This window comes from Salmo salar, chromosome 01, assembly GCF_965601325.2.
Source record: "Salmo salar chromosome 01, fSalSal1, whole genome shotgun sequence".
Taxonomy (NCBI): domain Eukaryota; kingdom Metazoa; phylum Chordata; class Actinopteri; order Salmoniformes; family Salmonidae; genus Salmo; species Salmo salar.
Window position 1 is genome coordinate 167033558 of NC_138291.1, and position 27967 is coordinate 167061524.

Here is a 27967-nt window from a genome sequence, read left to right on the forward strand (position 1 = left end):
ACCACTTAATTCCACCGGAGGTTATTCACAGAAAGTGATTTACTGGAGCGCCTGCGCGGCAAATCGTAACAGATAGAATGAGCAGACGAGTGGGCGACCTCAGCCCGAAGCAGGTGGACGTTTTAGCCGAGGTAATTTAAACTTTCCACTATAACATTTCATGTTCTTTGTAGGCCTATATTCTAGCCTCTGTTTATTCAAGTTACTGTCTAAAATGTTTTTCTCATATAGCCTATTTAGTGTATTCCTTAATTTTTTCCCCCAACAATTCTTTATTTAGTTATTTATTATTTAGTTATTTAGTTTGTGTTGTCTCGTGCTGCTAGTTTCGGGAGCGGATTGAGGACATTCTCCCAGACCTCCCCGCGCAGCATGATCACTACCTGCTCCGCTGGCTCCGAGGTGAAGTCAACGCTACATCTTTGTTCCCATAGCAACATCAGATAGTCCTACCCTGCATTTCTGCAGGTTATGTTTATGTGTATTTGTTTTACCCGCAACATGAATTGCATACATTACAATATGATGGTAGGATGGTCATGTGTAAATCTCCTTTTTCTGAGATCAAATTAAAATAGGGTAGTACTATCTAAAGTGCTTTTCAACACCTCTATTCCTACTTAAGCAGGCCTATGTTCCTCGTGATGAATAGAAAGAGGATGAAACGTGTGTTGATACAGTAGTCTATGTCTGAGTAAAAGTAGACCTAAAGGCTTCATTATCTCACTGATGTAGTGGACATGGGCTTAGCCAACAGCACATGCTCTCAGTTTCTCTGACCCCTAGAGAGTGAACCCTACAGTGAAACTTGTTGTCCAAGAATATGAGAACAGGTTATGTTGTGACAACCACATAAGACAAATGTACAGTAATAACTTTCCACTCTCTGTCCCCATAGGGAGCTAAATCACACAGGTAGCCTAGGCATTTGAGGCATTTTGACAAGTTGTTGTGTTTTGACTAACCGTCAATCCACAACCCTGTTTTCAAATGATATTTGACTCCTATTGATGGTGGTGACATTTTTTGTAAATTTACAGTCAAATACAGTATTTTTGACATATATTACCTGTTGCAGAGAGACACTAGTTTTCCTATCAGATTGGGTGTAAGGTATTGAGGTATTGTTAACCCACACTCAGCAGACCCAGTGGTAATGGAACTGTTACAAATCGCCCCAAAAATGTACATATTGCCACTTTAACAAATACTTAGTAGTCAAGTTTCGGAGCATGTCTTTAAAGAAGGGAGATTTGTTTAACAATATATTTTTGGGCATTTTAAAATTTTCACAAGCATCCCCCACAAAAAAACATGAAGATAATGCCCCTTCTACACTCCCCCATGTCTCCAGCATCAGCTCCCACTCAACCATATCCTACAAAAAAAACAGGGTTCATTGTTTGAAGTAATATTATTGTTGTTGTAAGATTGCAAACAGACTTGGCAGTTTCACTGTTATGGAGTCCAACTTTAAAGAGATAATTTTGTATACTTTTTAGCAAGTAGTTATGAAAGTAGTGTTCACTTTTATACTACGTCACATACTGTATGTGCAGATATGTGCACCACATCATTGTTCGCTCTCTCTCTCTCGCTCTGGTGTACATGTTGTGCATCTTGCTTGCTGTCACTCATATGGCGAGGGGTTGAAGCTCATTGGTTGAACTCAAATTGCTAGGGGGCTGGCCCTCGTAGTGGAAAATGTAGGGAAAATAGCGCAGCACAGCCTCCAGAAAGACAGTCGCTTCCAAACTATGGATTTTGTAGATAATTGAGGTAAGACAGTAATTCTGCTCATATATTATGTATTTATGAACTACAAATACAGTCCAAAGTGGGAGATTTAGTAGTAGCCAAAGTTCTGGAGCATGTCTTCAAGGAAGTAATTTATTTTTCAACAATATAATGCCCCTTCTACCCCCAAACCCCCCATACACAAAATTCCAGGCTACATGAGAGTACATAATACAGATCCCTTCAAACAGCCCCCCCCCCCCCCCCACTCCCCCACTCCCCCAACCAGTATTAGCCTCAATCCTATAAAAAAGAGCGAAACAGTGCCCTCTATATCAAATACTAGCAAATACATGTGTCAACATAAATACAAAGAAATACACACAGAGAGAAAATGAGAGGGGAGGAGAGGGGAAGAGAGAGAGAATCACCTGTGTGATACAAGATGCACCACTACATAATCAGAAACATGGATTGTTCAAAAACGTGTGTATAGGTAGCTGAAGAGTCGAGTAAGATTTGGGGACTGCATCCATGTTTGTGTATCTAGAGACTGGTCTCTGTCGTTTCTGCCAGCCAGTGTGGCTTCTGCTCTGGTGACATCTGACATTCGGCCGCTTTGTTTTTGATAAGGTTTTGGAAGTAAACATCAGCTTATGGGGCACCTCGCTGGCCTGACCAATAGGGATGGACCGTGCGCCCTCTCCTCCTCCTGCCCTATGCCCACGAGCATATTTACTCAGCCAGTAGACCGGGTTTGGACAAGCAAAGTCGGCTAAATATCAGATGACTTCCCAAACCTGATCTTTATAAAAGCTGGTGTACATTTACATAATTTAGCAGACGCTCTTATCCAGAGTGACTTACAGGAGCAATTAGGGTTAAGTATCTTGATCAAGGGCACATGAACAGATTTTTCACCTAGTCGGCTCAGTAATTCGACCTTTCAGTTACTGGCCCAACGCTCTTAACCACTAGGCTACCTATATTCCAGAACAATGGTCACCAACCGGTCGATCACGATCGACTTGTCGATTTCCAAGGCATTTCTAGTCGATCACCAAACATTTCAGTAAAAAACCCAATGATAAATAAAGCCTTGTGTTCCTATTTTTTGTATTAGTCTCGGGCTGTTGGTGGTAGGTGCAGCCAATTCAGCTGTCCTGTGCACCGTGTAGGCAATGTGTTGCCATTTCATGTGTCTGAAGTTACAAACTCTTCCTCACCAGGCCCATCCGGAAGGCAATCAAGTGCACTATAGGCCTACGGCTGGCAAAACGTTTAAAACCATGACTAGAGAGAGACTGTCAACGAGTACACCAAAGAGCTGATGTTTAGTTCATGTTTAAGTTCTTACTCAGCACTGTCAACGCTTTGTATTCAGCACTGTCAACACTTTGTTTTCAACACTTTTATAAACTATAAAATGCGCGTTCTTCCTATTTCCACTCAACAACAACAAGCAGTGCAGCAGGAATGAATGAGTAGGAAAGTGTATCTATTGGCTTGCGTTGTTGTTATTATTAGCGACTTGGGTCTTTTTTAATATCAAGGAACATTTCACTTTCTCTGTTCATATGAGTAACAACATGAATTTGTGCACGAGGCAGAAATAACGCGGTGCGACTCGAGTTTCACCATCAGCTGGAAGACGGTGTCTCTTTTTGGTCAGTGTCAGTGGAGGAAAGGGAGAGCGGAGGGATGTTGAGAGACGGACTGCTGTCTTCGCTGAGACTGACCATCAGATGCAGGCACCATCTGCACAGTAAAATAAAAAGCAAATGTATGTTCACTCAGCTGTGCCTCACAAGTAATACAACAATGGATCTATTACCGGTGTGATCATATAGCCTACCTCAAATTTTGAAATATAATTTTAAAAAATATACCAAACAACAATGCATTGGCAGGTAAATTCAAGAAAAGCCAGTATGCAGTGATAATGTAATGAGCTTATTGCTACAGTACTGTTTTTAATTGGTTAATGTTGCATAGGCTTACATAATAAAAATCAGAGCGGTAGATCTCAGCATGCATTTTGACTAAGAAAGTGATCTTGACTCAGAAAAGGTTGGCGACCACTGTTCTAGAAAATCATGTTTTAAGCAGCAAACAGTGAACATACTTCTGTCTATGACTGTATTTCATTGTCCAGCTTCTGTGCCACATTGTGAATGTGTGTGATTATTTTATATTCTGTGGTTGGACAAAGGCCCTGATCAATTCAATAGAGCACTCAATTTCCTATTAGTCTCTTAGGGAAGTGTATTGACCTGTTGAATGAGGTAGGTGGACAGGTAGGGGAACAGGTCCAGTATCTTTAGCCTACCCATAGACAACCAGGCAGGCAGCTGGACACTTATCCTGTAATAGTCATTAGACAACACAGGGACCAGATTACTGCAACTAGGATGATGGTAGTGTACTCACTGTCTGTACACACAGGTGTGTGAGAACAATGTCATTAAACACACATAGCAGTGTTGTAGTAGCTACTAGGTGCCATGCATTGGGGTTTGGGCTTTTATAACGTAGAAGATTAAAACTCATTCTGCAAATATTGTATCAGCATTCACTACAGGCAAGGTATGCCATTAAATATTAGCTATTACATCATGTGTATGTGCACGTTTGTGTCCATATGAGTTGACTCTTCCACGTAGTGGGCATTACTTCAAGGAAGATGGAATAGATCGATATTTGTGTTCTCCCTCATCCTGTGTTTTAGCCTTACAAAAGAGAGTTTATACAACTTTTCAACTGTGTCAGATTCGCTGTCTCACTGTCATTGGATGGTGTTACTATGTACCCTGTACACTATTTGCACTTAATTATATGAATGACATCGGCCAACCTAAATTCAAGGCCATGACAATTCTATGGTCCATACTGTATGCTTAAGGAATATATGCATAACCAAATTTCCATAGGTGAGTTTTTTCACTCAAGCATAATAATTATTTATTATGTGTCCCTTTCGCGAAATTTGTCTTGCATTTGAAACTCAACAGCACAACATGAATATCACCAGATAGAGTGGCACAGCGGTCTAAGGCACTGTATCTCAGGGCTAGAGGTATCCCTACAGACCCTGGTTCGAATCCAGGCTATATAACAACCGGCTGTGATTGGGAATCCCATAGGGCGGCGCACAATTGGCCCAGCATCGTCCGGGATTGGCTGGTGTAGGCCATCATTGTAAATAACAATTTGTTCTTAACTAACTTGCCTAGTTAAATAAAGGTTCCCACCAAAATTACATAAACATCACACAAAAAAAGAGATGACAATGCTTTGTAATGTTTCGCTAACAAGAAATGAGTTGTCTCATCGGTCGTCTAAAGGGGACCAAGGCGCAGTGTGTAAAGTGCTCATATTTCCTTTATTAATGATAACGCTTAAACAAAAACGACAGCCAACAGTTCTGTCAGGTACATAGACAAAACGGAAAAAAACTACCCACACATGAAAAACAGGCTGCCTAAGTATGGCTTCCAATCAGAGACAATGATAGACAGCTGCCTCTGATTGGAAACCATACCTGGCCAAAACATAGAAAACAAAAACATAGAAATTGAAATCTAGAAAAACCCCACATAGAAACAGAAAACCAAACCACCCAAAACACCCACCTGTCACGCCCTGACCACTCTACTATGGAAAATGACCTCTTACAAGGGTCAGGACGTGACATTAGTATTAGTAAGAAGGTATTGTATTAGCCTATATTGCCCAATTTCATTTCATTTTTGTGAGTCTTAACTAAAATATCAGATGCCACTTTAAAGGCGGGAGGTGACCCTGGTAACGTGGCCACTCGAGCACTTTCTCTTGACCGAGGTAAAGCAAGTTTCAGGTTGGATATTCAATGGATATTCACGCTTTCAAGCCTCAATAGCTTTCAAACCACTTGAGCCACAGACTCCAAATAAGTGTCATGATATTGGAAAGATTGCGCACAACATTGCACAGGTCTGATTTTCACGATTTGGACATTCATTTGCTTTGCAAAGCTAATAAACATGGGGAAATGTGTGAGCAGCATTATGTATTCCTAGTTCAACTAGCTGGGAGCAAACTTTTTTTACATTCAAATTTTAATAGCTCCTTGGTCATGTGACCTACTGACCTCAAACAAGGTTCAGAATGTACACTCAGTGGGCCTACACATTGCACACCCTTTAGTTTGTCCATTTTCATCTCACACAATTTTACATGCATTTTTCAAATGTTCTAATTTCAGTAGCTCCTTGCTCATGTGACCTACTGACTTCAAACAAGGTTCAGAATGTACACTCAGTTCTTTCAGCTATAAATCACATGTTCAGACTTAACCTTTGACTTTTTATTCGCAAATGCAAATGTAACGCACTGTAGAGCCCTGCACATTGACCACCTACGTGTCTGGTCAAAAAGACGTTCTTACCCGCCAATACCTAAATCTACCTGCATTTGGCGGGTGTTAATGTTATGCCTGGTAATGAGTGTACATGCTTAGATGGCCATAATGATTGTCTATGTTACATCTTGTTTTGTCTTATTCTGTATCATGACGAGTGTTGTTTTTCTTCTTTTCCAGCCCGAAGCTTCAATGTTCAGAAAGCAGAGGCGATGCTCAGAAAGGTGAGACCCTGTTTCAAGTGTTTGTTGATCTAACAAGGTCCTCCTGTACTCTCTGATATCTAAATACTGGCTACTTTCCTCTGGTTGACTTGTAATGAGAATTATTGACTGGACATAATAATGTCTACATATCCAATATACCATGTGCATGTTAATATACACTGTATCCATGATGCATTAGCCTGTAATTAAAGAGTAACGTGTTATATTGATAAGAGTGACTAGAATGTAATAATAAAGATGGTGACATAACAAGGTGACTGTCTGGTGTCTACGTTTTCCATGGTGATTGTTTAATAGAAACAATCTATTTCTATGGATTTGTTTTTTCTTTTACATCATCGGATTATAATATGGAACCCTGCGAGCTGCATCTTCAAGCTACTTATTCCACACACACACACACACACACACACACACACACACACACACACACACACAGAAGATAATAAAGTATCAGTATTAGCCTCCTGATCCCTTCCCAGAGTGCACTGCTTCCAAAATGCTCCATTATATGTGTGTGTTGCCTTTTGTTCAAAGTTCAAAGCCTTGAGGTTGTGTTTATCCAGAACTCCATATTATCCCACATTAAAAACACACACTTGAATCTTTTCAAAGGCAACATTTATTTAACATAACTCTTACTGCTAAAAGACTGTTCTGAACACAAGTTTCTCTCTCCTCTGTAGCATCTGGAGTTCAGGAAACACATGGAAGCAGACAGCATCATCACTGACTGGAGGCCTCCTGAGGTGCCTGCCTGCCTGCCTGCCTGCCTGCCTGCCTGCCTGCCTGCCTGCCTGCCTGCCTGCCTGTGTGTGTGTGCCTGCCTGCCTGCCTGCCTGCCTGCCTGCCTGCCTGCCTGCCTGCCTGTCTGTCTGTCTGCCTGCCTGCCTGTCTGTCTGTCTGTCTGCCTGTGTGTGTGCCTGCCTTTCTGTTTGTTTGTCTGGTGGAAAAGTACAGCTCTGTCTGTGACAGAGTACAGCTACACCATTAGGACTACCAGGGTTATTACACAGTGTAATAACACGACACAGATGTTGATACAAACTACCGTCTTACACAATGCACATTATGATCATTTGTGTGGCTTTCCTCCTTGCATGGTCAGATAGAGGTTGGTATGGGCACAGAATTAAATAGAACAACTATAATATATCTGGGTTGTAAAATCGTCTTGATTCTCAAGCTGTATGAGTTCTACAATACTGAGCAAAATATAAACACAACATGTAAAGTGTTGGTCCCATGTTTCATGAGCTGAAATAAAAGATCCCAGACATTTTCTTATATGCACAAAAAGCTAATTTCTCTAAAATGTTGTGCACAATTTTGTTTACATTCCTGTTAGTGAGCATTTCTCATTTACCAAGATAATTCATCCACCTAACAGGTGTGGCATATCAAGAAGCTGATTAAACGACATGATCATTACACAGGTGCACCTTGTGCTGGGGACAACAAAAAGCCACTCTAAAATGTACAGTTTTGTCACACAACACAATGCCACAGATATCTCAAGTTTTGAGGGAGCGTGCAATTGGCATGCTGACTGCAGGAATCTCCACCAGAGATGTTGCCAGATAATTGAATGTTCATTTCTCAACCATAAACCGCCTATAACGTTGTTTTAGAGAATTTGGCTGTACATCCAACTGGCCTCACAACCACAGATCACGTGTATGGCGTTGTGTGGGCGAGCGGTTTGCTGATGTCAACGTTGTGAACCGAGTGCCCCATGGTGGCGGTGGGGTTTTTACATTTTAGTCATGTAGCAGACGCTCTTATCCAGAGCGACTTACAGTAGTGAATGCATACATTTCATTCATTTCATACATTTATTTTTTTCTCCGTACTGGTCCCCCGTGGGAATCGAACCCACAACCCTGGCGTTGCAAACACCATGCTCTACCAACTGAGCCACACGGGACTATGGTATGGGCAGGCATAAGCTACGGCCAGCGAACACAATTGCTTTTATCGATGGCAATTTGAATGCACAGAGATATCGTGACGAGATCCTGAGGCCCATTGTTGTGCCATTAATCTGCCGCCATCACCTAATGTTTCAGCATGATAATGCATGGCCCCATGTCGCAAGGATCTGTAATCTGTAAATTCCCAGTTCTTTCATGGTCTGCATACTCACCAGACATGTCACCCATTGAGCACGTTTGGGATGCTCTGGATTGACTTGTACGACAGTGTATTCCAGTTCCCGCCAATATCCAGAAACTTCACACAGCCATTGAAGAGTAGTGGGACACAGGCCACAATCAACAGCCTAATCAACTCTATGCGAAGGAGATGTCGCCCTGCATGAGGAAAATGGTGGTCACACCAGATACTGACAGGTTTTCTAATCCACGCCCCTACCTTTTTTCTTAAAGTATCTGTGACCAACAGATGCATATCTGTATTCCCAGTCATGTGAAATCCACAGATTAGGGCCAAATTAATTTATTTCAATTGACTGATATCCTTATATGAACTGTAAGTCAAATATTTGAAATTCTTGCATGTTGCGTTTGCATTTTTGTTCAGTATAATTAGTCCTGTCTAAATAAAATATTTCAAAATATTTCACCAGGGAGCATGACTGAGCCACAAAAGAGAATTTGCTTATTTTAAGAAAACTGCTGTGGATTGTTCCAAATCACAAGTGTGTTTGGGAAGCCAGAATGCATATGTAGGAAAGTGCCCATTTGGCAATGTCTTATTTCTGATTGTCTTAACTCTCCACATACACAACACATTTTTTCTTCGCCTCACGCAAGTCAACAAAGTCTGTTTTTTATATCCATTGCCACTGATAATTCCTCAGTATTTGAAAAATCTTGTCAACACTCCCGGTAATCACCAAGCCTGAGTGTGAATTAGTTAAATATCATGATCTGATGATCCCATATATCCAGTGAAAACGTCCTAAAACACAGCTTTCTGTTCCGAACTCATTGGCGCAGGAAACTTTGAGGGCCCGGAATAGGCTAGTTGATACATTGTTGCAAATTTGTTAGGACAGCTTCGGACCAGACCCTGTGATAATTTGATACAATGCTGAATTTCACTAGCAATAGCTCAAGTCAAGACATATAGAATGGGAGGCAGACAGGTGAAGAGAGATGAATGTGATTGAAAGGATATTTTCTTCTGATTTTATTTGTCCGGTTTAGGTCTATGTATTTTACTTAGTTGATGAAGGACGTTATAGGCCTACTGCTGCATTGATCTATAGGCTATCTCTGAGTTCCATGCTCTTATTTCTTTAGCCGCCAATGGATCACAATGTATCAATATGTCCATATGGCAGAGGCTAGTGCTCTCGCCATAGTTGAATTTTACTTAATAGTGTTATGATTAACCACGTGACAATGATTTTCAGAAACTAAAATGTTGTTATTGAAATGAAACTGTTCCATGAAAATGTGCATACAGTTGAAGTAGGAAGTTTACATACACTTAGGTTGTAGTCATTAAAACTTGTTTTTCAACCATTCCACAAATTTGTTGTAAACAAACTAAAGTCGCTTAGAACATCTACTTTGTGCATGACACAAGTAATTTTTCCAACAATTGTTTACAGAGATTATTTCACTGTATTTCACTGTATTAATTCACTGTTTCACAATTCCAGTGGGTCAGAAGTTTACATACATTAAGTTGACTGTGCCTTTAAACAGCTTGGGAAATTCCAGAAAATTATGTCATGGCTTTAGAAGCTTCTGATAGCTTAATTGACATAATTTGAGGCAATTGGAGGTGTACCTGTGGATGTATTTCAAGGCCTACCTTCAAACTCAGTGCCTCTTTGCTTGACACCATGGGATAATCAAAAGAAATCAGCTAAGACCTCAGAAAAGAAATTGTAGACCTCCAAGTCTGGTTCATCCTTGGGAGCAATTTCCAAATGCCTGAAGGTACCACGTGCATCTGTACAAACAAAAGTACGCAAATATTAACACCATGGGACCACGCAGCCGTCATACCGCTCAGGAAGGAGACGCGTTCTGTCTCCTAGAGATTAACGTACTTTGGTGCGAAAAGTGCAAATCAATCCCAGAACAACAGCAAAGGACTTTGTGAAGATGCCGGAGGAAACAGGTACAAAAGTATCTATATCCACAGTAAAATGAGTCCTATATCAACATAACCTGAAAGGCCGCTCAGCAAGGAAGAAGCCACTGTTCTAAAACCGCCATAAAAAGCCAGACTACGGTTTGCAACTGCACATGGGGACAAAGATTGTACTTTTTGGAGAAATGTCCTCTGGTCTGATGAAACAAAAATAGAACTGTTTGGCCATAATGACCATCGTTATGTTTGGAAGAAAAAGGGGGAGGCTTGCAAGCCGCAGCATCATGTTGTGGAGGTGCTTTGCTGCAGGAGGGCCTGGTGCACTTCACAAAATAGATGGCATCATGAGGGAGGAAAATTATGTGGATATATTGAAGCAACATCTCAAGACATCAGTCAGGAAGTTGAAGCTTGGTCGCTAATGGGTCTTCCAAATGGACAATGACCCCAAGCATACTTCCAAAGTTGTGGAAAAATGGCTTAAGGACAACAAAGTCAAGGTATTGGAGTGGCCATCACAAAGCCCTGATCTCAATCCTATAGAAACATTGTGGGCAGAACTGAAAAGCGTGTGCGTGCAAGGAGGCCTACCAACCTGACTCAGTTACACCAGCTCTGTCAGGAGGAATGGGCCAAAATTCACCCAACTTATTGTGGGAAGCTTGTGGAAGGCTACCCGAAACGTTTGACCCAAGTTAAACTATTTAAAGGCAATGCTACCAAATACTAATTGAGGGTCTGTTTTCTTCTGACCCACTGGGAATGTGATGAAATAAATAAAACCTGAAATAAATCATTCTCTCTACAATTATTCTGACATTTCACATTCTTAAAATAAAGTGGGGAAATTTTACCAAGATTAAATGTCAGGAATTGTGAACAACGGAGTTTAAATGTATTTGGCTAAGGAGTATGTAAACTTCCGACTTCAACTGTATATACATATTCATAACTGGCACGCAGATCGGTAGAAATGGTAGGATAAATTGTAAGCTTCCCCAAACTTGAAAAAAACAGGCCTGCCTATGGAAATCAAAGGCCTGTCCAACTGATTCGTTCTGGCGCTGGGTCTGACTGTATGATGTGGTTCCCCAGGTGATCGAACGGTATGTGTCCGGGGGGATGTGTGGGTACGACCTCGAGGGAAGTCCCATCTGGTACGATGTCATTGGGCCCCTGGACCCCAAAGGTCTGCTGCTGTCCTGCACCAAACAGGACTTCATGAGGACCAAGATCAGAGACACAGAGATGCTCCGCAGAGAGTGTCAGAAACAGACAGAGAAGGTACACTTTGAACTACCATGCTTTTATATGTATGACAATATTAACAGAATTGAGCACACTGTGCCTTCAGAAAGCATTCCCACTCCTTGGCTTTTTCCACATTTATTTGTCTTACAGCCTGAATTTAAAATAGATTACATTTAGATTTTTTTGGTCACTGGTTTACACACAATACCCCACAATGTCAAATATAATTAGTTTTTTTTTTAAACATTTTGACAAATTAATTACAAATGAAAAGCTGAAATGTCTTGAGTCAATAAGTATTCAAACCCTTTTTTATGTCAAACCCTTTTTTATAGCAAGCCTAATTACATTCAGGAGTAAAACTTAGCTTAACAAGTCACATAATAAGTTGCATGGACTCACTTTGTGTGCAATAATAGTGTTTAACATGATTTTTTAATGACTACCTCAAATCTCTGTACCCCACACATACAATTACAGTGCCTTCTGAAAGTATTCACACATTGACTTTTTCCACATTTTAGTTGTGTTAAAGCCTGAATTTAAAATTGATTAAAATGAGAGATTTTTTCTCACTGGCCTAAACACAATAACTCATAATGTCAAAGTGGAATGATGGTTTTAGAAATGTTTACCATTATTAAAATATGAAAAGCTCAAATGTATTGAGTCATTAAGTTTTCAACCCCTTTGTTAGGGCAAGCCCCTAAATAAGTTCAGGAGTAAAATGTGCTTAACAATCACATAATAAGTTACATGGACTCACTCTGTGGGCAATAATAGTGTTTAACATGATTTTTGAATGACTACCTCATCTCTACACCCCACAAATACAGTTATCTGTAAGGTCCTTCAAACAAACAGTGAATTTTAAAAATTCAACCACAAAGACAAGGGAGGTTTTCCAGTGCCTCGCAAAGAAGGGCACCTATTTGTAGTTGGGTACAAATAAAAAAGTAGACATTGAATATCCCATTGAGCATGGTGAAGTTATTAATTGCGCTTTGGATGGTGTATCAATACACCCAATCACTACAAAGAAACAGGTGTCCTTCCTAGCTCAGTTGCCTGAGAGGAAAGAAACTGCTCAGGGATTTCGGACATTGAGACCAGTGGTGACTTTAAAACAGTTTAATGGCTATGATAGGAGAAAACTGAAGATGGATAAACAACATTGTAGTTACTCGACAATACTAACCTAATTGACAGATTGAAAAGAAAGAAGCATGTACAGAATAAAAATATTCCAAAACATGCATCCTATTTGCAACTAGGCACTAAAGTACTGCAAAGAATGTGGCAAAGCAATGCACTTTTTGTGCTGGATACAAAGCATTATATTTGGGGCAAATCGAACACAACACATCACCAAGCATGGTGGTGGCTGCATCATGTTATGGGTATGCTTGTCATCGGCAAGGACAATGGAGTATTTAGGTTAAAAAGAAACTGAATAGAGCTAAGCACAGGCAAAATCATAGAGAAAAACCTGCTTCAGTCTGCTTTCCAACAGACACTGGGAGACAAATTCACCTTTCAGCAGGACAATAACCTAAAATACAATGCGGACACCTGCTTGTCGAACATCTCATTCCAAAATCATGGGCATTAATACAGAGTTGGTCCCCCCTTTGCTGCTATAACAGCCTCTACTCTTCTGGGAAGGCTTTCCACTAGATGTTGGAATGTTGCTGAGGGGACTTGCTTCCATTCAGCCACAAGAGCATTAGTGAGGTTGGGCACTGATGTTGGGCGATTAGGCCTGGCTCGCAGTCGGCGTTCCAATTCATCCCAAAGGTGTTTGATGGGATTGAGGCCCTTTGTAGGCTAGTCAAGTTCTTCCACACCGATCTCGCAAACCATTTCTGTATGGACCTCGCTTTGTGCACGGGGGCATTGTCATGCTGAAACAGGAAAGGGCCTTCCCCAAACTGTTGCCACAAAGTTGGAAGCACAGAATCGTCTAAAATGTAATTGTATCCTGTAGCGTTAAGATTTCCATTCACTTCAACTAACGGGCGGCAAGCTTTACACCACTCCAGCCAACGCTTGACATTGCGCATGGTGATCTTAGGCTTGTGTGTGGCTGCTTGCCCATGGAAACCCATTTCATGAAGCTCCTAACGAACAGTTCTTGTGCTGACGTTGCTTCCAGAGGTAGTTTGGAACTCGGTAGTGAGTGTTGTAACCGAGGACAGAGGATTTTTACGTGCCTAGCGCTTCAGCACTCAGCAGTCCCGTTCTGTGAGCTTGTGTGGCCTATCACTTCACGGCTGAGCCGTTGTTGCTCGTAGACGTTTCCACTTCACAATAACAGCACTTACAGTTGACCATGGCAGCTCTAGCAGGGCAGACATTTGACAAACTGACTTGTTGGAAGGGTGACATCCTATGATGGTGCCACATTGATAAGGCCATTCTACTGCAAATGTTTGTCTATGGAGATAGCATGGCTGTGTGCTCGGTTTTATACACACCTGTAAGCAACGAGTGTGGCTGAAATTGCCAAATTCCCTCATTTGAAGCGGTGTCCATATACTTTTGGCTATGTAGTGTATGTAGATGAGATTCTTTCAATATGTTTTCAAACATTTCTAAAAACATGTTTTCACTTTGTCATTATGGAGTATTGTGTGTAGATGAGGGAGAAAATATATATATTTAATCGATTTTGAATTCAGGCTGTAACACAACAAAATGTGGAATATGTATTACAATATGACAGGCCTTTATTCTAATCTCAGAGTGCCAGAAGCAGACGCTTTGACTGAGTATGATTTATTACATATATATTCAAAAAGATAAGGCTTTATTTATTAGAGTGCCAGAGACAGACATTCATTAAAGAGATTTTTGCAACGCCAAGAGTTGTGGGTTTGATTCCCGCTAGGGCCACCCGTACATAAAATGTATGCACCCATGACTGTAAGACGCTTTGGATAAAAGTGTCTGCTAAATGGTGTATAATATTGTTATTGTTATTATTATTATTATTATTATTATTATATAGAAGAACGAGAGGTTTGACTTAAAACGCTCTAAAAAATATCCCCCACCCCTTTTTCACTCTCTCTCTCTCTCTCTCTCTCTCCCCTCCCCGTCCCTCCCCACCTTCTCTCCTTCCCCCTCTATCAGTTGGGGGTTAATGTGGAGGCGATAACCCTGATCTATGACTGTGAGGGCCTGGGCCTGAAGCACCTGTGGAAGCCTGCTTTAGAGGCCTATGGAGAGGTGAACCCACTGAATGAAATAGATTAGAACATAATATATACACACTAATGGTTCTAAATAGTACCAGATATGGGTTCTTCAGCTTGTAACCATAGCAGCACCCTTTTTGGTGCTATATACAACCCTTTTTTGAAGGTTTAATAAAGAACCATGCCCATCATGTTCTAAATGGAACCTGTATGGTGTTATAAAGAACCCTTTCCTAAGGTTCTATAAAGAATCATTAAAAAAGGTTCTATATAGCACCAAAAATGGGTTCTGCTATGGTTACAACCCTTTTGGGGTGATATAGAACCCTGTTTTATGGTTCTTTATAGAAACTTTATGTAGTAGGGTTCCAAACTCAGCAAAAAAAGAAACGTCCTCTCACTGTCAACTGCGTTTATTTTCAGCAAACTTAACACGTGTAAATATTTGTATGAACGTAACAAGATTCAACAACTGAGACATAAACTGAACAAGTTCCACAGACATGTGACTAACAGAAATGGAATAATGTGTCCCTGAACAAAGGGGGGGTCAAAATAAAAACTAACAGTCAGTATCTGGTGTGGCCACCAGCTGCATTAAGTACTGCAGTGTATCTCCTCCTCATGGACTGCACCAGATTTGCCAGTTCTCGCTGTGAGATCATACCCCGCTCTTACACCAAGGCAGCTGCAAGTTCCCGGACATTTCTGGGGGGAATGGCCCTAGCCCTCACCCTCCAAACCAACAGGTCCCAGACGTACTCAATGGGATTGAGATACGGGCTCTTCGCTGATCATGGCAGAACACTGACATTCTTGTCTTTCAGGAAATCACACACAGAATGAGCAGTATGGCTGGTGGCATTGTCATGCTGGAGGGTCATGTCAGGATGAGCCTGCAGGAAGGGTACCACATGAGGGAGGAGGATGTCTTCCCTGTAACGCACTGCGTTGAGATTGCCTGCAATGACAACAAGCTCAGTCCGATGATGCTGTGACACACCGCCCCAGACCATGACGGACCCTCCACCTCCAAATCGATCCCGCTCCAGAGTACAGGCCTCGGTGTAATGCTCATTCCATCGACGATAAACGCGAATCCGACCATCACCCCTGGTGAGACAGTAAAGAGCGCTTTTTGACATCCTGTCTGGTCCAGCAACGATGGGGTGTGCCCATAGACGACGTTGTTGCCGGTGATGTCTGGTGAGAACCTGCCTTACAACAGGCCTACAAGCCCTCAGTCCAGCTTCTCTCAGCCTATTGCGGACAGTCTGAGCACTGATGGAGAGATTATGCATTCCTGGTGTAACTCAGGTAGTTGTTGTTGCCATCCTGTACCTGTCCCGCAGGTGTGATGTTCGGATGTACAGATCCTGTGCAGGTGTTGTTACACGTGGTCTGCCACTGCGAGGACGATCAGCTGTCGGTCCGTCCTGTCTCCCTGTAGCACTCTCTTAGGCGTCTCACAGTACGGACATTGCAATTTATTGCCCTGGCCACATCTGCAGTCCTCATGCATTCTTGCAGCATGCCTAAAGCACGTTCACGCAGATGAGCAGGGACCCTGGGCATCTTTCTTTTGGTGTTTTTCAGAGTCAGTAGAAAGGCCTCTTTAGTGTCCTAAGTTTTCATAACTGTGACCTTAATTGCCTACTGACTGTAAGCTGTTAGTGTCTTAACAAACGATCCACAGGTGCATGTTCATGAATTGTTTATGGTTCATTGAACAAGCATGGGAAACTGTGTTTAAACCCTTTACAATGAAGATGTGGGAAGTTATTTGAATTTTTACGAATTATCTTTGAAAGACAGAGTCCTGAAAAAGGGACGTTTCTTTTTTTTCTGAGTTTATAAAAAGCCTTTCTCAATCTGAAAGGTTCTTTGTAGATCCTGTAGAAGAACCATACAGGTTTTTATTCTGGTCAGGCATATTATATTATATATCTTCTAATGAGCCACCTCCCCTACATTTAATTATCACTAAAAGAGCAAAGAACCCTTTTGTGAACTTTAAAGAACCATTGAAGAACACAAGGGTTATTTGAGTAATTATGGCTCCACATAGAACCATCACCCTTCCTAAAGATCCCTTGGGGAACCCTCATCTTTTAGTGTTTATGCATCTCTATGGGTGAGACCACCATGAATAGACGTGTCTGAAAAACAATGTGTCTGTCTGGCTGGCTGTTGTCTGTCTTGCTGGCTGTCTGTCTGTCTGGCCATTGTATGGCTGGCTGTTGCCTGTCTGTTGGCTGGCTGGCTGTCCCTCACTAATACTGTTGCAGATCCTTACCATGTTTGAGGAGAACTATCCTGAAGGACTCAAGAGGGTGTTTCTCATCAAGAGTGAGTCATCTAGATTCTGCATGTGTGTATGTGTGTATGCGTGTGTGCGGTGTGTGTGTGTGTGTGTGTAGTATCTATGTCTTACAATCTATGTCTTACAATATCTATGTCAATTAAATGTGAGTCACGGGAGGTTGGTGGCACCTTAATTGGGGAGGACGGGCTTGTGGTAATGGCTGGAGCGGAATTATTATGAGCCGTCCTCCCCTCAGCAGCCTCCTGTGTTGTGCGTGCGTCCGTGTGTGTATTTATAGTGCCTCTCCCTGCAGCTCCTAAGCTATTCCCGATGGCCTACAACCTGGTCAAACACTTCCTGAGTGAAGAGACACGTCATAAGATCATCATTCTGGGATGTGAGTACTGTGTTCCCATATATACTACACACTAGGGAGCAGTTACAGTATATGTGAGGTATTTTTCTTATCAATATGGACTATTGGAATATGGTTTCTGTAAATGAGAAAATATCACCTAATATTGCTCTTTGATATGGTATGTGTCTGTCTAATCCAGGGCTCTCCTACCCTGTTCCTGGAGAGCTACCGTCCTGTAGGTTTTTACTCCAACCCTAATCTAATTGGCTGATAAGCTGAATCAGGTTAGTTACAACAGGTAGTAACAACAGCTGGAGCAAAAACCTACAGGAGGGTAGCTGTCCAGGAACAGGGTTGGAGAGCCCTGGTCTGTATCGTTTTGAGATGTCACTTCTTGCCATTAGGGGGCAATCTCACATCAGGTGGTGGTGGGCCAAGTGTACAGCTGTAACAAGCTTTTGAACCTCCCGTCTGTCTTTCTCTCTCGCTCTCTCCCCCTCTCTTTTCCCCCTCTCTTTTCCCCCTCTCTCCGTCTCTAGCTAACTGGCAGGAGGTGTTACTTAAGCACGTTGACCCGGAGCAACTCCCGGTGGCGTACGGAGGAACCCTTACTGACCCTGATGGTGACCCTCGCTGTCGCACCATGGTGAGAGAGAGGGAGGGAGGGAGCGAGGTAACTTCCACAAAGCTATGAACGATCTGAGAGACAAGGCAAGAAGGGACTTCTACGCCATCAAAAGGAACATCAAATTCGACATCCCAAATAAGATTTGGCTAAAAATACTTGAATCAGTTAAGGAACCCATTGCCCTTTATGGTTGTGAGGTCTAGGGTCCACTCACCATCCAAGAATTCACAAAATGGGATGCAGAATTTTGATAAAAAATATCCTCCTTGTACAACGTAAAACACCTAAAATTGCATGCAGAGCAGAACTAGGCTGATACCAGAAAATAGCTTTTCAATTCTACAACCACCTAAAAGGAAGCGATTCCCAAACCTTCGATAACAAAGCCATCCCCTACAGAGAGATGAACCTGGAGAAGAGTCCCCTAAGCAAGCTGGTCCTGGAGCTCTGTTCACAAACACAAAGAGACCCCACAGAGCCCCAGGACAGCAACACAATTAGACCCAACCAAATCATGAGAAAACTAAAAGATAATTAGTTGACACATTGGAAAGAATTTACCAAAAAACAGAGCAAACTAGAATGCTATTTGGCCCTAAACAGAGAGTACACAGTGGCAGAATACCTGACCACTGTGAATGACCCAAACTTAAGGAAAGAAATAACTGTTTTTTGTTGTTGGTTTTTTTAACCCTTATTTTACCAGGTAAATTGACTGAGAACACATTCTCATTTACAGCAACAACCTTTGGAATAGTTACAGGGGAGAGGAGGGGGATGAATGAGCCAATTGGAAGCTGGGGATGATTAGGTGACCATGGTGGTCATATTGGGAATTTAGCCAGGACACCGGGGTTATACTCTTATGATAAGTGCCATGGGACCTTTAGTGACCACAGACTCTTGCTATAGCCTTGCTATTGAGAGAGGCCGCCATTGGCAGACCTGGCTCTCAAGAGAAGACAGGCTATGTGCACACTGTCCACAAAATGAGGTGGAAACCGAGCTGTACTTCCTAACCTCCTGCCAAATATATGACCATATTAGAGACACATATTTCCCTCAGATTACACGGACCCACAAAGAATTCGAAAAACAAATAAAATTTTGATAAACTCCCAAATCTATTGGGTGAAATACCAGTGTCCCATCACAGCAGCAAGATTTGTGACGTGTTGCCACAAGAAAAGGGCAACCATTGAACAAATACCATTGTAAATACAACCCTTATTAATGTTTATTTATTCTGCCTTTACACGTCGTTATAACACCGTATATAAACATAATATGACATCTGCCATGTCTCTATTCCTTTCATGTTTACTGTTCATTTTTTATTGTTTGTTTCACTTTTGTTTAGTATCTATGTCACTTGCTTTGCCAATGTTTTATTTTATTTAACCTTTATTTAACTAGGCAAGTCAGTTAAGAACAAATTCTTATTTACAATGACGGCCTACACCGGCCAAAACCCGGACGAGAGAGAGAGAGAGAGAGAGAGAGAGAGAGAGAGAGGAGAGAGAGAGAGAGAGAGAGAGAGAGAGAGAGAGAGAGGAGAGAGAGAGAGAGAGAGGGAGAGAGAGAGAGAGAGAGAGAGAGAGAGAGAGGAGAGAGAGAGAGAGAGGAGAGAGAGAGAGAGAGAGAGAGAGAGAGAGAGAGAGAGAGAGAGAGAGAGAGAGAGAGAGAGAGAGAGAGAGAGAGAGAGAGAGAGAGAGAGAGAGAGAGAGAGAGAGAGAGAGGAGAGAGAGGTGTGTGCATGAATTCATGCGTGTGTTGTGGTGGTAGATAAACTACGGCGGTACGGTGCCCAGGTCGTACTATGTTCAGGACAATATGGTCAAGGTCCAGTATGACAACAGTGTGACCATCAGCCGAGGCTCCGCCTTCACACTGGAGTATGACATCACCACCCCCAGCAGCATCCTCAGGTAACCAACCTTTAACCCTGACAACTGACCTCTAACCCTTACCTTACTTCCCAAACCGGGCTGTAATCTTTGACCTTAAAGCTGAAATCCACATAAGGTGAAACAGCGTTACTGTTCGCCCCCAGCGCCTTTGTTGTTTTTGTTGCTGAAACAAACCAAAAATCGGCAGTACTTATTGTGTTCTATCTCTCATGCCATGATGCCTGAGGGAAAACAACAGTGTTCGTTGTTTGAAGTAACTTGTTTGTTGTTGTAATATCCCAAACGGACATGGCAGTTTCACCAAGTGCAGATTCCAGCTTTAAGTCTGACCGAACACACTAGAGTTAAACCCTGACCCCAAACTGACATGGGTGTCTTCCATATTGATTTCTCCTACCCAGTGGTGATTTCAGATCAGTGCAGATGAAGGAGAGGAAGCCACTTTACACTATTGAGATGCAGCCCTGGTAAAGATGTCACGTGGAGTAACACCTCCCCTCCTCTCTTCTCGTCCATCTTCCTTCCTCCTCCCCTCTATCTCCCCACCTCCCTCCATCTCCTCCTCCACCCTCTCCTCTCTAGGTGGCAGTTTGCCAGTGATGGGGCAGACATAGGCTTTGGGGTTTTCATGCGGACGCAGGAGGGGGGTGGGGCTCAGAAGGTGGGGGATATGCTGCAGGTGGTGCCTAGTGAACGCTACAACTCACACATGGTCCCAGAGGACCGCTCACTCACCTGCCCTGAGCCTGGAACTTGTGAGTACACACCAGTGGAGGCTGCTGAGGGGAGGACGGCTCATAATAATGGCTCATAATACTATCCTACTCATTCCGCTCAAGCCATTACCATGAGTCCGTCCTCCCCAATTAAGGTGCCACCAACCTCCTGTGGTACACACACACACACACACACACACACACACACACACACACACACACACACACACACACACACACACACACACACACACACACACACACACCACACACACACACACACACACACATAGATGAACACATACACACAAAGATGTTCAGACCCCTTCTCTTTTTCTACATTTTGTTATGTTACAGCCTTATACTAAAATTGATGAAATAAAAAAAAATCCTCATCAACCTGCACACAATACCACATAATGACAAAGCAAAAACAAGTTTTTAGACATTTTTGCTCATTTATAAAAATAAAAAACAGAAATACCTCATTTAAATAAGTATTCAGACCCTTTGCTATTAGACTTGAAATTGAGCTCAGGTGCATCCTGTTTCCATTGATCATCATTACATTTACGTTTTTACATTTTAGTCATTTAGCAGACACTCTTATCCAGAGCGACTTACAGTAGTGAATGCAGACATTTCATATCCTTGAGATGTCCACCTGTGATCATCCTTGAGAGTCCACCTGTGGTAAAATCAATTGATTGGACATGATTTGTCAAGGCACACACCTGTCTATATAAGGTCCCACAGTTGAGAGTGCATGTCAGAGCAAAAACCAAGCCATGAGGTCGAAGGAATTGTCCGTTGAGCTCCGAGACAGGATTGTGTCGAGGCACAGATCTGGGGAAGAGTAACAAGAGATAGCATTGTATCGAGGCACAGATCTGGGGAAGAGTAACAAGAGATAGCATTGTATCGAGGCACAGATCTGGGGAAGAGTAACAAGAGATAGCATTGTATCGAGGCACACATCTGGGGAAGAGTAACAAGAGATAGCATTGTATCGAGGCACAGATCTGGGGAAGGGTAACAAGAGATAGCATTGTATCGAGGCACAGATCTGGGGAAGAGTAACAAGAGATAGCATTGTATCGAGGCACAGATCTGGGGAAGAGTAACAAGAGATAGCATTGTATCGAGGCACAGATCTGGGGAAGAGTAACAAGAGATAGCATTGTATCGAGGCACAGATCTGGGGAAGAGTAACAAGAGATAGCATTGTATCGAGGCACACATCTGGGGAAGGGTACAAAAAAAAATCAGGAGTATTGAGGTCCCCAAGAACACAGGGGCCTCCATCATTCTTAAATGGAAGAAGTTTAGAGCCACCAAGACTCTTCCTAGAGCTGTCCGCACGGCCAAACTGAGCAATCGGGGAAGAATGGCCTTGGTCAGGGAGGTGACCAAGAACCCGATTTTCACTCTGACAGAGCTCCAGCGTTCCTCTGTGGAGATGGGAGAACCTTCCAGAAGGAATTCATCTCTGCCGCACTCCACCAATCAGGCCTTTATGGTAGAGTGGCCAGACGGAAGCCGCTCCTCAGTAAAAGGCACATGACAGCCCGCTTGGAGTTTGCCAAAAGGCACCTAAAGGACTTTTCGGAATATGAGAAACAAGATTCTCTGGTCCGATGAAACCAAGATTAAATTCCAAGCATCACGTCGAGGAAACCAGGCACCGCTCATTACCTGGCCAATACCATCCCTATGGTGAAGCATGGTGGGGCGGAATCATGCTGTGGGGATGTTTTTCAGTGGCAGGGACTGCCACTCTGTTAATCGAGGGAAAGATTAAGAGAGATCCTTGATGAAAACCTGCTTCAGAGCACTTAGGACCTCAGACTGGGGTGAAGGTTCACCTTCCAACAGGACAACGACCAAAAGCACACAGCCAAGACAACGCAGGAGTGGCTTTGGGACAAGTCTCTGAATGTCCTTGAGTGGCCCAGCCAGAGCCTGGACTTGAACCCGATCAAACATCTCTGGAGAGACCTGAAAATAGCTGTGCAGCAACGCTCCCCATCCAACCTGACAGAGCTTAAGAGGATCTGCGGAGAAGAATGGGAGAAATTCCCCAAATACAGGTGTGCCAAGCTGGTAGCATCATACCCAAGAAGACTTAATGCTGTAATCGCTGCCAAAGGTGCTTCAAAGGTCATTATGGGGTGTAGATTGATGAGGGGGAAAAACTATTTAATACATTTTTGAATAAGGCTGTAATGCTACAAAATGTGGAAAAAGTGAATGTGTCTGAATACTTTCCTGAATGCACTGTATACACTTGCACATACAAATAGACACTCACACTAACAGATACACACATACAGCTATACAGATACACACATACAGCTATACAGATACACACATACAGCTAGACATATACACACATACAGCCAGACATATACACACACAGCTAGACATATACACACATACAGCCAGACATATACACACACAGCTAGACATATACACACACAGCTAGACATATACACACATACAGCTAAACAGATACACACATACAGCTATACAGATACACACATACAGCTATACAGATACACACATACAGCTAGACATATACACACATACAGCCAGACATATACACACACAGCTAGACATATACACACATACAGCCAGACATATACACACACAGCTAGACATATACACACACAGCTAGACATATACACACATACAGCTAAACAGATACACACATACAGCTAGACAGATACACACATACAGCTAGACAGATACACACATACAGCTAGACATATACACACATACAGCCAGACATATACACACATACAGCCAGACATATACACACATACAGCCAGACATATACACACATACAGCTAGACAGATACACACATACAGCTAGACACACACATACAGCTAGACATATACACACATACAGCTAGACATATACACACATACAGCTACACAGATACACACATACAGCTAGACAGATACACACATACAGCTAGACATATACACACATACAGCCAGACATATACACACACAGCTAGACATATACACACACAGCTAGACATATACACACACAGCTAGACATATACACACACACAGCTAAACAGATACACACATACAGCTAGACAGATACACACATACAGCTAGACATATACACACATACAGCCAGACATATACACACATACAGCCAGACATATACACACATACAGCTAGACAGATACACACATACAGCTAGACATATACACACATACAGCTAGACATCTACACACATACAGCCAGACATATACACACATACAGCTAGACAGATACACACATACAGCTAGACAGATACACACATACAGCTAGACAGATACACACATACAGCTAGACATATACACACATACAGCCAGACATATACACACATACAGCTAAACATATACACACATACAGCTAGACAGATACACACATACAGCCAGACATCTAAACACATACAGCCAGACATATACACACATACAGCTAGACAGATACACACATACAGCCAGACATATACACACATACAGCTAGACAGATACACACATACAGCTAGACATATACACACATACAGCTAGACATATACACACATACAGCTAGACATCTACACACATACAGCTAGACATATACACACACATACAGCTAGACATATACACACATACAGCTAGACATCTACACACATTCAGCTAGACAGATACACACATACAGCTAGACATCTAAACACATACAGCTAGACATCTACACACACATACAGCTAGACATATACACACATACAGCTAGACATAGACACACATACAGCTAGACATATACACACATACAGCTAGACATATACACACATACAGCTAGACATATACACACATACAGCTAGACATCTACACACATACAGCTAGACATATACACACACATACAGCTAGACATATACACACATACAGCTAGACATCTACACACATTCAGCTAGACAGATACACACATACAGCTAGACATCTACACACATACAGATAGACATATACACACATACAGCTAGACAGATACACACATACAGCTAGACAGATACACACATACAGCTTGACAGATACACACATACAGCTTGACAGATACACACATACATCCAGACATATACACATATACAGCTAGACAGATACACACATACAGCTAGACAGATACACACATACAGTTAGACATATACACACATACAGCCAGACATATACACACATACAGCTAGACAGATACACACATACAGCTTGACAGATACCCACATACAGCCAGACATATACACACATACAGCTAGACATATACACACATACAGCTAGACATATACACACATACAGCTAGACATATACACACACATACAGCTAGACATATACACACATACAGCTAGACATCTACACACATTCAGCTAGACAGATACACACATACAGCTAGACATCTACACACATACAGATAGACATATACACACATACAGCTAGACAGATACACACATACAGCTAGACAGATACACACATACAGCTTGACAGATACACACATACAGCTTGACAGATACACACATACATCCAGACATATACACATATACAGCTAGACAGATACACACATACAGCTAGACAGATACACACATACAGTTAGACATATACACACATACAGCCAGACATATACACACATACAGCTAGACAGATACACACATACAGCTTAACAGATACACACATACAGCCAGACATATACACACATACAGCTAGACATCTACACACATTCAGCTAGACATATACATACATACAGCTAGACAGATACACACATACAGCTAGACATATACACACATACAGCTAGGCATATACACACATACAGCCAGACAGATACACAGTAGTAATTCTGTATTGTGTCCTGTGTGTAGATGTGCTGCGTTTTGACAACACCTACAGCGTGCTGCAGTCGAAGAAGATCAGCTACACTGTCAATGTTCTACTGCCAGACGGACAGACACAGAGCCCTAGGAGTGTCAGAGGGGATGGACGGCTGGAGTAACACACACACACAACACACACACACACACACACACACACACACCTACTGACAGACAGACACAGAGCCCTAGGAGTATCAGAGGGGATGGACGGCTGGAGTAACACACACACACACACACACAAACACACACACACACACACACACACCTACTGACAGACAGACACAGAGCCCTGGGAGTATCAGAGGGGATGGACGGCTGGAGTAACACACACACACAACACACACACACACCTACTGACAGACAGACACAGAGCCCTAGGAGTGTCAGAGGGGATGGACGTCTGGAGTAACACACACACACAACACACACACACACACACCTACTGACAGACAGACACAGAGCCCTAGGAGTATCAGAGGGGATGGACGGCTGGAGTAACACACACACACAACACACACACACACCTACTGACAGACAGACACAGAGCCCTAGGAGTATCAGAGGGGATGGACGGCTGGAGTAACACACACACACAACACACACACACACACACACACACACACACCTACTGACAGACAGACACAGAGCCCTAGGAGTATCAGAGGGGATGGACGGCTGGAGTAACACACACACACACACACACAAACACACACACACACACACACACACCTACTGACAGACAGACACAGAGCCCTGGGAGTATCAGAGGGGATGGACGGCTGGAGTAACACACACACACAACACACACACACACCTACTGACAGACAGACACAGAGCCCTAGGAGTGTCAGAGGGGATGGACGGCTGGAGTAACACACACACACAACACACACACACACACACCTACTGACAGACAGACACAGAGCCCTAGGAGTATCAGAGGGGATGGACGGCTGGAGTAACACACACACACACACACACAAACACACACACACACACACACACACCTACTGACAGACAGACACAGAGCCCTGGGAGTATCAGAGGGGATGGACGGCTGGAGTAACACACACACACAACACACACACACACCTACTGACAGACAGACACAGAGCCCTAGGAGTATCAGAGGGGATGGACGGCTGGAGTAACACACACACACAACACACACACACACACACCTACTGACAGACAGACACAGAGCCCTGGGAGTATCAGAGGGGATGGACGGCTGGAGTTACACACACACACAACACACACACACCTACTGACAGACAGACACAGAGCCCTAGGAGAGAGGGCCCAGACATCTAGCATCACAGACATGCCCACACACAAACACACGAATATGAGATCTGGGGTAGTGAAGATAGCAATGTAGAGTATACAGTTTAAACACCACTGTTCTCAGTTATGAGCATTAGCTATTATGACAGGACATTTTCCAATGCTTTTCTAGAAAAAAGCATCTGTACAAACATTTTGTACAAGAGTCACGTTAGGTTTGAGTTAGGACTATATGTCTTTGTTTTATAGTATTGTGTGAATGGAATAGCGACCGTTTTCAGCACAGAAAAGACACTTTGTTATATAGGCTACATTAGTTCAATATAAAAAGACAAACGGTGCATGTGGAAGGAATGAAGGAATGATTATGAAGTGGAGCAATGAATATAGTTTAGTGTTTTCACTGACGATGCCTCTCATTAACAGTTTCATTAACAATTGTATTAATTGACAGCCGATAGATAGGCTACATATCTTTATAGGTTGTTTTACTATTATAGCAACCCTAAAGAGATGATTTTTACACAATGTTAAGATTAAGATGCACTCATTGTCAATGGGTGGTTTTAATAGATCAGTCATTCTAGAATCGCTATCTCTCATAATCGTCAAATATTTATTTTCAAAATGCAAGTTGAATCCTGAAAATGTTTAAGATGTTTCTTGATCAGAATTATATTCATAATATTCAAATGTTGTAGTATCATGAAATTTTAAATGTTCTTGTACCATGATTCTTTTTTTGAAGAATAAATGTTATTTGACTGCGCTATTGTAAAAGCGCTGCCCAATCAGGGATATTCCGTTTTTGTCCACTAGATGGCAATATCAGATCGCATAAAAACTGTCATTGGATTAAACACAACCGTGATTTCTACAGTATTGTTACGTAGCTCTAGGTCACGGAAAAATCAGAGGATTTTTTAAAATCATAGATTAACAGAGAATTAAGTCATATCTACCTCACTAGGCTACTACACGGTGACATTTAAA

At 42.4% G+C, this 27967-nt stretch overlaps 1 protein-coding gene across 1 annotated transcript; it reads left to right on the forward strand.

Annotated features, from left to right (window-relative positions):
* On the forward strand, positions 1–27765 carry sec14l7 (SEC14-like lipid binding 7). The gene is made up of 12 exons (XM_014140551.3): positions 1–131; positions 327–402; positions 6317–6360; positions 7050–7112; positions 11530–11718; positions 14821–14916; positions 17174–17234; positions 17504–17587; positions 18088–18194; positions 19962–20104; positions 20669–20841; positions 25676–27765. The coding sequence occupies exons 1-12, from the start codon at positions 78–80 to the stop codon at positions 25804–25806; spliced, it is 1221 nt and encodes a 406-aa protein (XP_013996026.2). The 5' UTR covers positions 1–77; the 3' UTR covers positions 25807–27765.
* Positions 27766–27967: the final 202 nt, after the last annotated feature.

Bases quoted from the DNA above. Each gene is read 5' to 3' on its own strand.
- sec14l7 (XM_014140551.3), top strand. From the start codon at position 78: ATGAGCAGACGAGTGGGCGACCTCAGCCCGAAGCAGGTGGACGTTTTA. The intron at 132-326 runs GTAATTTAAACT...TCGTGCTGCTAG, and splicing joins AGGTGGACGTTTTAGCCGAG to TTTCGGGAGCGGATTGAGGA. The intron at 18,195-19,961 runs GTGAGAGAGAGG...TTGTGGTGGTAG, and splicing joins ACCCTCGCTGTCGCACCATG to ATAAACTACGGCGGTACGGT.